At 43.1% G+C, this 13,418-nt stretch overlaps 1 protein-coding gene across 1 annotated transcript in view; it reads right to left on the bottom strand.

Annotated features, from left to right (window-relative positions):
* The window catches only part of VPS13D (vacuolar protein sorting 13 homolog D), a 272,477-nt gene that overhangs the window by 196,183 nt on the left and 62,876 nt on the right, over nt 1-13,418 (bottom strand). The window contains exons 26-30 of the mRNA XM_081491462.1: nt 12,648-12,870; nt 8,171-8,381; nt 5,422-5,593; nt 5,132-5,244; nt 3,277-3,489 (exon numbers count right to left, since the gene is read on the bottom strand). Coding sequence (XP_081347588.1) covers nt 3,277-3,489; nt 5,132-5,244; nt 5,422-5,593; nt 8,171-8,381; nt 12,648-12,870 — 932 coding nt within the window. The remainder of the gene's footprint in view (nt 1-3,276; nt 3,490-5,131; nt 5,245-5,421; nt 5,594-8,170; nt 8,382-12,647; nt 12,871-13,418) is intronic.

Here is a 13,418-nt window from a genome sequence, read left to right as displayed (position 1 = left end):
AATAACAAACCAAACCGAAAAAAGAAACTTTCAGAAGATGCACCAAATGTATGCTGCTAAGTCACTTCAGTCATGTCCGACTCTGTGCAACCCCACAGACAGCAGCCCACCAGGCTCCGCCGTCCCTGGGAATCTCCAGGCAAGAATACTAGAGTGGGTTGCCATTTCCTTCTCCAGTGCATGAAAGGGAAAAGTGAAAGTGAAGTCACTCAGTCGTGTCCGACTCCTAGCGACCCCATGGACTGTAGCCTACCAGGCTCCTCCTCACGGGATTTTCCAGGCAAGAGTACTGGAGTGGGGTGCCATTGCCTTCTCCTGCACCAAATGTATGCAAGCCTGCAAATCACAGCCAGCTTATCATCTGACTGCAATCAGTCCAGTCACTAAAATGTGGTGGGCTTGACAACTGTTAGACAAGACACAGGCTTTAAAATCAGAGGTGCAAGCCTGAGTTCTGACTACTTCACTTACTGGCTGTGTGTCCTCAGAAGAGTTACTTAACCCCCTCCAAGCTTCCATGCCTGTATCTGTAATATGGGGAAGAAGTCGTCCACTAGACAAACTTGTGCGAATTAAGTTAAAGGCAAGTAAAGTGCCTGGCCCTTGGTAAGGCTCAGTAAGAGGCAACTAGCATTCCCATTACTAAACTGTTTCAAAGTTCATGCAAGGACTTCCCTGACAGTACAGTGAAGAAGAATCCACCTGCCAATGCAGTGTACACGATTTGATCCCTGATCCAGAAAGACTCTACATGCCACATGATAACTAAGCTTGTGCACCACAACTTCTGAGCTCATGCCCTAGAGCTGGCGAGCCACAACTACTGAATCCCTGTGCTACAACTACTGAAGCCCATATGCCTACAGCCCGTGTTCCACAACAAGAGAAGCCACCACAATGAGAAGCTCACTCACTGCAATGAAGAGTACCTAGCCCTAGAGCAACTCCTAGCCCCAATGGCAGCTAGAGAGAGCCCATACACAGCAACGAAGACCCAGTGCAACCAAAAATAAAATAATTAATACAACTTTTTAAAAGCTCATGAAAAAGTTTAAATATCTAATTAGGCAGAATTCCTAAACGCATATGGAGATCACGACCCGTCCCTAGGAAAACTCAACCCCAAGGAATTCACTGAACAGCACACTGAAATGTCACACATATACAAATAAAAGTACAATCTTGATAAGTTTCTTTTTTCTCTCTTGCCTAACCAAGAAGTTTTTCCCAGCCTTTTTACTTACTGGTTTATAGGTTTACAATTTATCTGATGACATTAAGCACTAATAGAATGAAACTGACATCAGTTCCAAAGGTCGCCTTTTGAATTTCTATCAATCGTACCTAATTTTTCAGTTTTCAGGTCTATGCCCACTTAGTCAAAAAATTTTACAGTACTGTATCATAAAATAACATAAGCTACATCAGGAATAATCATAACAGCTCCCATCTATGCCAAGCAGTATCCAGAATATCTTGTTTAATTATATGTTGGTGCTGTTCAGTTGCTAAGTCGTGTCCAACTCTTCAACCCCATGGACTATAGTACGCCAGGCTCCTCTGTCCTTCACTGTCTCCCAGAGTTTGCTCAAATTCATGTCCACTGAGTCACGATGCTATCTAACCATCTTATCCTCTGCCTCCCCCTTCTTCTTTTGCCTTCAATCTTTCCCAGCATCAGGATCTCTTCCAGTGAGTTGCCTCTTGGCATCAGATAGCCAAAGTATTCTGGAGCTTCAGTTCCAGCATCAGTCCCTCCAATGAATATGTAGGGCTGATTTCCTTTAGGATTGACTAGTTTGATCTCCTTGATGTGCAAGAGGCTCTCAAGAGTCTTCTCCAGCATCACAATTCAAAAGCATCAATTTTTCGTCACCCAGCCTTCTTTAGGGTCCAACTCTCACTTCCATACATGACTACTGGAAAAACCATAGCTTTGACTACATGGATTTTTGTCGGCAAAGTGATGTTTAATTATTGTTTTTGTTGTTGTTCAGTCGTCCAGTCGTGCCCGACTCTTTGTGACCCCATGGACTGTAGCATACCAGGCTCCTCTGTCTACCACTATCTCCCACAGTTTGCCCAAATTCATGTCCACTGAGTCAATGATGTCATCCAACCATCTCATCCTCTGTTGCCCCCTTCTCCTCCTGCCCTCAATCTTTCCCAGCATCAGGGTCTTTTCCAGTCAGTCAATTGTTCACATCAGATGACCAAAATACTGGAGCTTCAGCTTCAGCATCAGTTCTTCCAATGAGTATTCAGGGTTTATTTCCCTTAAAATTGACTGGTTTGATCACCTTGCTGTCCAAGGGACTTTCAAGAGTCTTCTCCAGCACCACAGTTTGAAGGCATCGATTCTTTGGCACTCTGCCTCTTAATTATCACCTCCTTCCTATGAAGTAGGTACAGTAACTCTTTCCTATTTTATAGTAGATGAAAATGTAGGTGAAAGAGATGAAAAAACTTGTCCTTGGACACATTACTAGGAAGTGGTAGATTAAGGTTTTGAGCCCAGATCTATGTGATCCCAAAACCTATGCTCTTTTCACACACAACAGTGCCTCTCATAATGCCAAGAAGAAAAACATAATCTAGTTCAAGGGGGCTAAAGCTCGTTTTACATGGAGAAGTCAGTCATTAAGACCTGCACAGATAACTCGATAATGTAAGTTAACACCACTTCCCTTCTATTATTTCTATAGACCAAAAGATGTTTTTCCCCTTAAATGAGTATAATTTCTTCCTTCCCCAAGTCGCTTTACATATTAAAAGTCTACAGCTGATGGGGGTGCTTCCCAGGTGGCACGATGGTAAAAAATCCACCTACCAACACAGGAGATGCAGGTTCAGTCCCTAGGTTGGGAAGATCTCCTGGAGGAGAAAATGGCAACCCACTCCAGTATTCTTGCCAAGAGAATCCCATGGAGAGAAGAGCCTGGCAGGGTACAGTCCATGGGGTTGCAAAGACCTGGACACGACTTAGCGACTGGGCAGCCAAGCACACACACATCTGATAGGGAGGCTGATTTTAAGAATCTGGTTTAATCCTAACTATTTTCCTTAAGGCAACAGAGACATCTTTTGGCCAGTCAGTGAAACTGCATGGTTAACAGGAATACTTAATATACAGTACACTGCACTGATAAGTCATTATTTATTTCTCAAAGATTGCTCAGTCTTTTGATGCTCTAAAGCCTACATGGTGTTGGCCCACAGGCCACGAAAGGGTATGTCATGATAAAGAAAGGCAAGGTCAGGACCTGGGTCTCCCACCTGAAGTGCAGTTCGATCTGAATGGAGCCTTGGGTGGTGCTGCTGCTTTTAGAGGGCTGAAAGATGCAGGTGAACACGTTGGTCACACCAGGACTGGTCTTCTGCCCAGCAGAGCGGGTGTCAAAAGCCATCATAGAATGGGAAACCAAGTTAACGGACTTGGTCTGGTTGGAAAAGCTCTCATAGAGCAGTTTACACTTCTTGAAGTCAAATCTACGGGAGAAAGCAGACACGTTGAACGCTTCCATTTCACAAAATTACATATGTTTATGATAAAAGAATAAAATCATAAATATGCCTAAGTTCTATGAAGGAGGTAAGTTCACTCTGAGATCTGTCACTGATTTTAAGTCTCCACAAAATGGACCGAAGTGTCACTATGCCTTGTAGCTTCCTTTCCATTTCTAAGGAGACACTCTTGTCCACGGGAACTTCATGGGGAATAACAGTACCACATATTTGTTACATGCTTGGTTCCTTAGCATTCTCATTTCTCACCTAAGGTTAGTAAGACTATATATTTGTAATAATCCCCAAGGGTGAGGATCCCTTTAGTCCTTCATCTGTCAACTCCTGGCCTGCTTGGAGGAGTCTCTTTCCACAGTCTGCTGAATTTTTATGCAAGAAGTTCCTGGGAACCACCACCACAGTAACACTTTTCATAGAGAGGAGTAATGCAGCTCATCTACCAACAGAAAATGCATATGCAACTGCCATTTTTTAAATAACAGGCAGAGCTGCAATGGGCAGCTCTTAATCACTCAGTACCATCATGACAATCCAGACAGAATTACCCCATATTGGAAAAAAATAAGGGCATAACCAGTCATCAGAAAAAACTGCTGGTTCACAGGATAATCAATCTGGGACCCCAACTCCACCATACCATGTTCTCATTAGTTGAGTTAGATACCTGGATGAATTTTTAAGGGGAAAAAAAAAAAAGAAGACAGAGTGTGTCCCATAGAAAAATTACTAGCCTTGAAGTCCTGTTTTCAAATACAGAACCAAACCACTTTTCCAGTCATATGATCTTACACTAGTCAAAAACTATCTGGAGGACAGGAGTAATATCTGCTCAACTTTACTTGGTTGTCAAGAGATGAAAATGTTGTCAAGTGTGAAAATACAATGCACTCTTGAGGGTTCTATACCAGTAATCACAAATTCCTGGTCTACAGTAACCAAGAAGAAGGTATAAGTTAGTGAACTGCTGGGTGAGCACATGCCTTATCTAAAGGCCATCCAAGCTGCCACTCAGCTCCCAGATGCTTCTAATTGAGAACACTGGCCCTCTGCTGCCAAAACTTACAGTTCTTCAAAGGAAGCTGGAATCCAAACTTTTTCATGTACAATTCACTAATTCTGGCCAGTGAGGCTGCCAACACGGGTGCTCACCAGATAGCTCTGGACTCCCTCGACACAGACACACAGGGAGACTATTTCCTGACTCTGCACTCATGTGGGACCATGTTCTAGCCCCATGGGGTTTCTCAGGATCCCACTGCCATTCAAGACCACTCAAGGGCTCTTCTCACTGGCACAGGAAGCTGCTCTGTCAGCCAGGGTAACTACAGTGAGCAGACCAGCCCAAGACGCATAATGGACATGAAACACAAGGAGAAAAACACTGTCACTCTTCTAAGTCATTGGTATTTTGGAGCGCCTGTTACCGCAGCATAACCTCAGCTGTCTTGAGTGATAGATGAATTTAAACTTTTAAAAAGCATCCTGCAGGCACACCACATTCAGCTGTGAACCATCACTCTGCCACCTCTGCTCTACACGACAGCACAAGGGGTACAGAATTTCTATTACCGTTACTAATAGTAAAACCATATAATCACAGCCATACCTGGCTAGGGACCCAGCACCTTCTTTTCCTTTTGGATCTTTCAGCTCCAGACTTACATTTACCATATCAATGAGGAAACACATGCACGTGTATACTTCTCCACTCAGAATAGTCTGGAAAAGGAAAATGTCGATCAATTCATAGTTGATGTCAATCTAAAAATGGGTTAATGTCATGAAATCTAATTTGCTTGTGGCTCTATCTTCTTTTCCCAGCTGACTCTGAGGAACAGATACACAGGATGATCATAAGACCACAAGAGTTACAGAAGAACCTAACGTCACACTCACGTGAATCCTTGGGTCTTGCAAATCATAAGGCCTCATGAATTCCTCTATGGGCTCTCCAAGGTTGTTCTCCAATAAACCCCGGATCAGCTTGTACTTGCACAAATCCAGAGAACAGTGGACTGAGGAGAGATTGCCATGGATAGATATGTCTGGCACCGTATGACTTATTTCTCTATGGAAAAAGATAAAAGGTCACTTCCACAAAAAAATCACGAACTTAACATTGACACAGCTCACACCCAAATATAAGTGCTAACACATACCCACCTCTCTTACCAACCAATTAACTTCTAACCTTCAATGACAAAAATTTCATGAGTCCAAGTGAAGCAAGTTAGTACAACTGAGTGTCATCCTTCAGCTACAAAAGGCCATTTTTCTCACCAAATATACATTTATAAAGTCCCCAAATCTGAGCTAATTGATGAATAAAGAAAAATCTCATAAGACTCAGAAATAACTTACAATTATAGTTGGGAGAGCAATTAAAAAGGAAAAAACAAAAGGGAAAGATACAGGTACAGAGAACAGAGGAGTGGGGGGTGGTACAAAAATAGGTGAAGGGGATTAAGAGATACAAACTTCCAGCCATAAAATAAACAAGCCATGGGGATATACTATACAGCATGAGGAATATGGCCAATGATACTGCAATAACTTTGTGTGGAAACAGACAGTTACGAGGCTCATAGCAGAGATCATTTCATAATGTGTGCAAATGTCAGATTACCATGTAGCACAACTGAGACTAACACATTATTGTATGACAACTATATTTCAATAAAAAAGAAAAAATGACAAGCTCTTTATCCAGTTAGTGGTAACAAAAGAAAGGAACCAGTGTTTCATAATGAGCCAAGATGGGACACTAGGATAAAACCTGAATCAGTCACTCATTTCAAGCTGAGATGGGCAGGCAGGAATGATGTTGAAAATGCTCAGGTCAGGGAGGTCTTCCCTGGTGGTCCAGTGGCTAAGACTTTGTGCTCCCAATGCAGGGGGCCCAGGTTCGATCCCTGCTTAGGGAACTAGATCCTGCCTGCCACAACTAAAGATCTCTCATACTACAAAGACCTCAGCGCAGCCAAATAAATAATCTTTAAAAAAAAAAAAAAAAAAAGCCTGGGGAAGGGGGAATATACTTCATCCCAATACTGAAGAGCTTTTTCTCTACCCTCCTAAAGGTGAAGTGGATATCATGGATCCTACAGATGCTATGCTCCAAGTATATAAAGCAGAGGGCCAGGATTTGCAGTTGAAGAGAAATATTAAAAACTACTTTGTCTATGGAGAAAAACCTTCATACAACAAGGTGAAAAAAGACCAGTCATGCAATCAACAAAGAAAAGCTGGAAAGGATTACCAAGAACTCCCTGGGTTGCCAGGTCCAGGGCAGGAGAAGCTGATCAGATACCCTGTGTTTAGTCATTCCCTTCTATCTGGGCTAACAGGGCATAATTACCTGCACATAAACACTGATGGAAGTGGGTGAAGTTTAGATAAGCAGAGCAGTAAAGCATTTTTTTTTTTTTGGAAAGCATTACTTGAAAAGAAAACAAAATTGTTCAATTTCTAAATAATGAAGCTCCTCTTAAGACGTCTAAGCCAGTAAAATCAAATACAGCCCATGCCAACCATAACTGAACACCAGCCAGAGAGCACTTGAATAACAAGTAAGAATGAAACACAAAAATCCCAGTGAGAGTGGCTATGCTGTATCATTAATCCAGAGAGAAACAAAACAGTGACACTAGATGACTTGCCCAAACCGATGAACTGCAAAGGGAGTGGCCCAAGAGGGATTAAAATCACACTCTGGAAAAGTAGTGACAGTTTTTCAAAATGCTGCAAATGAAAATCATTTGCTTTCATTACTTCACAGCCACGCCTCATCTCTCCCTGAAGTTAAGATCTGAGTGTTGCTGCTTTCTCCAAAATTAATGCCCCAAACTGAACAGGCATCACACACTGTAACCAGCAGTCCCAGTCCACTGCTGGGGTCAGGGGAGCGTAAGCGCTACCAGAGGACCTTGTTAATATGCACCTGAGGCTTGGCCCTGAGAGTCAGCTTCTGCTGGTCTCAAATGGGGTCTGGGTGCATTCCTTTTCAGTAAGTTTCCTAGTCAGATATAGAACTAACTGAGGCCATGCTCCAAACTACAGAAATTAAGCATCCTGTGCTTTGAAGCCGATTAAGAAGGAAATTACAGTCAGTTCAATGGTCTTTATGAAGCACTTTTAGATGGCTAATTGGAGTAATGGGCAAAATAGCATCTAAACAGCTACTCTGATTCAGTGGAGCTCCAGGGTAAATATCAATAGCAGGTCCAGAATCTGTTGCATTTGGAATACAGAATCCAAATGTCACTTCTTCAAACACTTCTTCAGTGCCATCACTACCTCCCTTCTGCGATCGAAATCCATGCTAAATTCAGGTCCCTTACTTTTTGTTTCTAAGGTACCTACTGTCATCCTACAATACAGTTTAAAACTGAATCAAACACAAAATTAGAATCATATACTTACCTTCTTATATCCCTCAATGAAATGCAAGCTCCATAAAGGCAGAAGTTTTTTCTTTCATCATAGGAGCCCTCATGTTTAGCAGATGGTAGGGGCTCAACATATATTTGTTACATAGATGAAAATATAAGTAAATACCCATGCCCTTCCAGACTTAACAGCACTGATATCCAAGCTATCACAGTTCTACTTATAATAGACAGTTATTTGAAAATAAACCACTCACTTGTCCAAATTCCTTTCCACCTGCAATTTCAGCCTACAGGGCTCGGTCAAGAGGCTTCCTCCTGTCTGTCGCACGAAATAGGAGGGGAAGATCAGGTCTCCGCTGCTGTCTTCTGAGACCCTGGAATACTCTCGTGGGTGTCTCTCTGCAGCAAAGATGTCCATGTCTTGGAGATCGACAACAATGCAATCTAGCAGGCACACGTGGTCTTCTACGTGGAACCGAGGAAAGGGAGACAATGAAGAAGATGGGACTCAGAAGGGGCTGGTACAGAAAAAAACTAAATAGCCCCCAAATTTTCATTATATCCTTGGAAAATGTTTAGATCAGAGGTCTCCACTCTGGCACCAAGACCTCCTCCTCAACGCTCCATGTGCTGGACACTGCCTACCTGCCCCACACACAGGCACAAACCAGGCCACATCCTCCCAGCGTTTCACTGCTGTCCCAAGACACTAACAGAGGCTAAAGGGCTTATGACTAAAAGGACTTAATATGCATCCCTCCCAAGGAGATCCCACAGGGGTCTTGTGTAGAGATGATATTACCCAAAGGTTTATGAAATTTTCCACAGCAAAGTGCTTTTTCCAAACAAATATCACACGTAACCATTTCCACTAGAGCGATCTAATCCAAACCACCACCATTCTTGCCTAGACCACCATAAACTCCCCTCCAACATACCCATTCCATTCCAGTCTGCCCTCACAAAACCATTCTGCTCACAAAATACCTCAGTAATCCTTAAAAAATATAACTGAGACCAAAACATTCCCTTCCTTTATATGCTTTGATGACTGAGTTTAATCCACAGTTCTTTCTGTGAAACACCCCTAAATCCCTCGAAAGCCCTGCATAAGAAGCCCACTGCCTACTTTTCCAACCTCATTTCAACCCATTCTCCACCTTGCCCATGAGGCCGCCGGCTCACTGGCCTTTGTTTTCCCCCACGTGCCAGGCTCTTCACTGTCTGAAGCCTTGCCCACAGCATCACCCTCCTCTCCCCTTCTCTGTTCTTTCCCTCTATACCATTCTGTCTTTCCCATGACATTTATCTTAATCTGTCCTTATTTAGATGCTTCTTGAATGGCTTTCTCATATCATTCACCAAGTAGCAGGAGCTATGTCTAAGAGCTTGTTACTGTACGGGAAAACAAAACATTGCAACACCTAGGTTAGGCGGGCACTAATTAAATTAGCTCTTGCCTCCTTACTGTATGGATAAATCAGTGAAGGAGACAAAAGTAGAGCTGGTCTCGTAGAAGGGGATAAGGGATAGGAACAAAGGGCTTCATATTCCCAAGGGTTATCATGGAATCCTAGGGATATAGAAGCAGTATGAAAACCACTGCCTCAACCCCATCTTAACCACAGACAGAACTCCAGAAACAAACGGCAAATTGGGAGGCGAAATATAGTCAGGAAAGAGATCTTTCGATAAAACACCCCAGTAAGAACCTACAGTCCAGCTAAGGGAACTCTACTCAGTGCTCTGTGGTCACCTAAATGGGAGGGAAATCCAAGAGAGAGAGGATATATGTATACATAGAGCTGATTCACTCTGATGTACAGTGGAAACTAATACAACATTGTAAAGCAACTATATTCCAATAGAAATTAATTTTTAAAAAAATCCCAATCACTTCCCTAATAGGCTTCCAAATATATGTACTGTTGTTGTTGTTCAGTCGCTAAGTCATGTCTGATTCTTTCACGATCCCATAGACTGTAGCCTGCCAGGCTCCTCTGTCCATGGGATTTCTCAGGCAAGATTATTGGAGTTGGTTGCCATTTCCTTCTCCAGGGGATCTTCCTGACCCAGGGATCTAACCCACGTCTCTTGCATTGCAGGTGGATTCTTTACTGCTGGCCCATATACCTTTGGCCTCAATTCCTAATCATCACTATTATCAGAACAACAACAACAACAGAAGATTCATGTACTGACTGGCCCTATGTATGCACTCAGCTTGCCCCACCCCCCCACCCCATGCTGTGAGTGTCCGTTATGTATATAGATTGGTTGGTGATATCATGCAGGTTAAGACTTCAGGCTCTGGAGATAGACTGCCTAGATTCATAGTTGAACTCTACCATTTACCACGTACATTGACATGACTATGGGCAAGTTACTCAATCTCTCTGGGTCTCTTGGTTACTGGTTCAAAACGTCTGGGTCTCTTCATCTATAACACGGGGATAAAAATAAAATCCTATAGGAGTATCATGAGGATAAACTGCAAACATTTATGAAAAAATGTGCCACGATGTCTGGCGTGTAGTAAATGTTCAATACCCAGTCTTCTGATGAGGATTACAATAACCTCCTTGAATCATCAATGTAACCATAAACCCCTTTGCTGTCCCCTCTGGGACTACAAGGTACCACAAAGGATTAACCATTCTTTACATCCATCCAACATGTCCCTCAGTTAGCATCCCATATCTTTCAAAGTTCAACCACACTGGACTGACTTCATCCATGGATTTTGGTGGTAAATCATATTTTGCTTCCCAAACTCCTTGGAGCAACATTTCACTTATACCATCCACACTATCTGGAAAACCAAAAGGTCAAAATCAAGACTCTCATCTGGAATGGCTAACTGTCAAATTCAAGAGAAGTGCACCAATAACTGGGTGGGTTCATGTCTTTCAAAAATTGCTACTTATGGTATTTCTGTTGTTACCTATTTTTCAGGATTTTTATTTCTCCAGAAATAACCAGTGACTTGAAGGGATAGTGTCTGAAAGTTGACTCACAAGGATGTGTCTAAGGATGCAGGAATTACTCTAGCTATACTACCATCATTTGGTGGCAACTATCCTGACAAGCCCTAAGAGACTATCTAAATCTCTTTATTTATACTGCATTTTACTATTTGGTTTGTTCTTAAACTTTTTTTTTAAATTTATTTATTTGGCTGTCTCGAGTCTTAGCTACAGCATGCAGGATCTTAATTACATCACATAGAATCTTTTGTTGCATCATGTGAGAGCTTTAATTGCTGCTCCGGGTCTGTCTCGTTGTGGTGCACGGGCTCCAAAGCCTATCGGCTGAGTACTTGCATGTGGGCTTAGTTGATTCCAGGCATGTCGGATCTTAGTTCCCTGACCAGGGATCAAACCCGCATCCTCTGCATTGCAAGGAGGATTCTTAACCACTGACCCATCAGGGAAGTCCCTATATTTTACTAATTTAATCCTACATCTACTTCTGCTTCATTGATTATGCTAAAGCCTTTGACTGAGTAGTTCATAACAAACTGGAAAATTCTTAAAGAGATGGGACTACCAGACCACCTGACCTGCAGGTCAAGAAGCAACAGTTAGAACCAGACATGGAACAAAAGACTGGTTCAAAATTGGGAAAGGAGTACGTCAAGGCTGTATATTGACACCCTGATTATAACTTGTACGCAGAGCACATCATGTGAAATGCCAGACTGGATAAAGCACAAGCTGGAATCGAGACTGCAGGGAGAAATATCAATAACTTCAGATATGTAGATGACACCACCCTTATGGCAGAAAGCAAAGAGGAACTAAAGAGCTTCTTGATGAACGTGAAAGAGGAGAGTGAAAAAAGCAGGCTTAAAACTCAACATTCAAAAAAAGAAGATCTTGGCATCTGGTCCCACCACTTCATGGCAAATAGATGGGGAAACATTGGAAACAGTGACAGATTTTCTTTTCTCGGACGCCAAATCACTGCAGATGGTGACTGCAGCCATGAAACTAAAAGATGCTTGCTCCTTGGAAGAAAAGCTATGACCAACCTAGACAACATATTAAAAAGCAGAGACATTACTTTGCCTACAGAGGTCCATACAGTCAAAGCTATGGCTTTTCCAGTAGTCACGTACGGATGTGAGAGCTGGCCAATAAAAAAGGCTGAGCACTGAAGAACTGATGCCTTCGAACTGTGGTGCTAGAGAAGACTCTTGAGAGTCCCTTGGATTACAAGGAGATCAAACCAGTCAATCTGAAAGGAAATCAACCCTGAATACTCACTGGAAGGACGGATGCTGAAGCTGAAGCTCCAATACTTTGGCCACCTGATGTGAAGAGCCGACTCACTGGAAAAGACCCTGATGCTGGGAAAGATTGAAGGCAGCAGGAGAAGGGGACGACAGAGGATAAGATGGCTGGATGGCATCATGGACTCAATGGACATGAGTTTGAGCAACTCCAGGAGTTGGTGATGGACAGGGAAGCCTGGCATCCTGCAGTCCACAGGATTGCATGACTGAGCGACTGAACAACAACAACAATCCTACTTTAGAAGTCACCCAATCCTAATCTACATCCTAAGACTCTAAAGCCTTCTAAATCAGTATCAGAATCAGATGATTACTAAAGACACACTACCACTTTGTCAGCAACTACTTGAACGAGATGCATTGCCCCTTAGGATCCTGCAACAGTCTCATGAATTTCCCCTCCTTCCTCATGCAGCTCCTCTCTCCTCCTTTACCTGGACTACTGGAAGCTTGGCCGACAGAGGGTGTAGCTGGCTGCCCTTGCTGCTTGGTCGAGGTGCTCGGCACAGACTCGCTCTTCAAGCTGCCTGGACTCATTCCAGCAGGAGGCATCATGATCAGTCCCTCTGAGTGGGTCCCCTTCAGGTCCTCCACGCTTGTCATTTTCCTCACACTGTGCTTGGGAGTACCATTTGGGGAAGATGAAGGCACAGACTCCTGGGAAGAAAGAAAAGAAAACTAGCAGCAGGAATGGGGGTGGTAACTCTATCTGCTATCCTGGAAGTCCCTTCCCAGTCCTGGACTCTTCAAAGACTCTATGCCACATGGTATTTCCCAAGTCCCCCAGATCCCATAAACAAAAGGGCCACAGGGTCATGATTCTTTCTTCCACCTGTAATTCTCTGCAGAGACATTACATATAATTCAGTACCTGCTGAAAACTCGTGGCAATTTTGCAGGAACATATTTTATCTTTTGGGTTTCCCTGGTGGCTCAGTGGTAAAGAATCTGCCTGCCAATGCAGAAGACACAGGTTCGATCCCTGGGTTGGGAAGACCCTGGAGAAGGAAATGGTAACCCACTCCAGTCTTCTTGTCGGGAAAATCCCATGGATAGAGGAGCCTGGCGGGCTACAGATCATGGGGTCGCAAATAGTCAGAAACGACTTGGCAACTGAACATAGAACATGTTATCTTTTGGCTTAAGAGTAAATGTCAAGATACTAATTATTGGTGGTTTAATCTAGGTCAATACAACAAAGGCGT

The sequence above is a fragment of the Giraffa tippelskirchi genome, chromosome 5 (assembly GCF_054371585.1).
Source record: "Giraffa tippelskirchi isolate mGirTip1 chromosome 5, T2T-mGirTip1v1.2.pri, whole genome shotgun sequence".
In the NCBI taxonomy this organism is placed as follows: Eukaryota; Metazoa; Chordata; class Mammalia; order Artiodactyla; family Giraffidae; genus Giraffa; species Giraffa tippelskirchi.
This window is presented reverse-complemented; position numbering and strand designations above follow the sequence as displayed.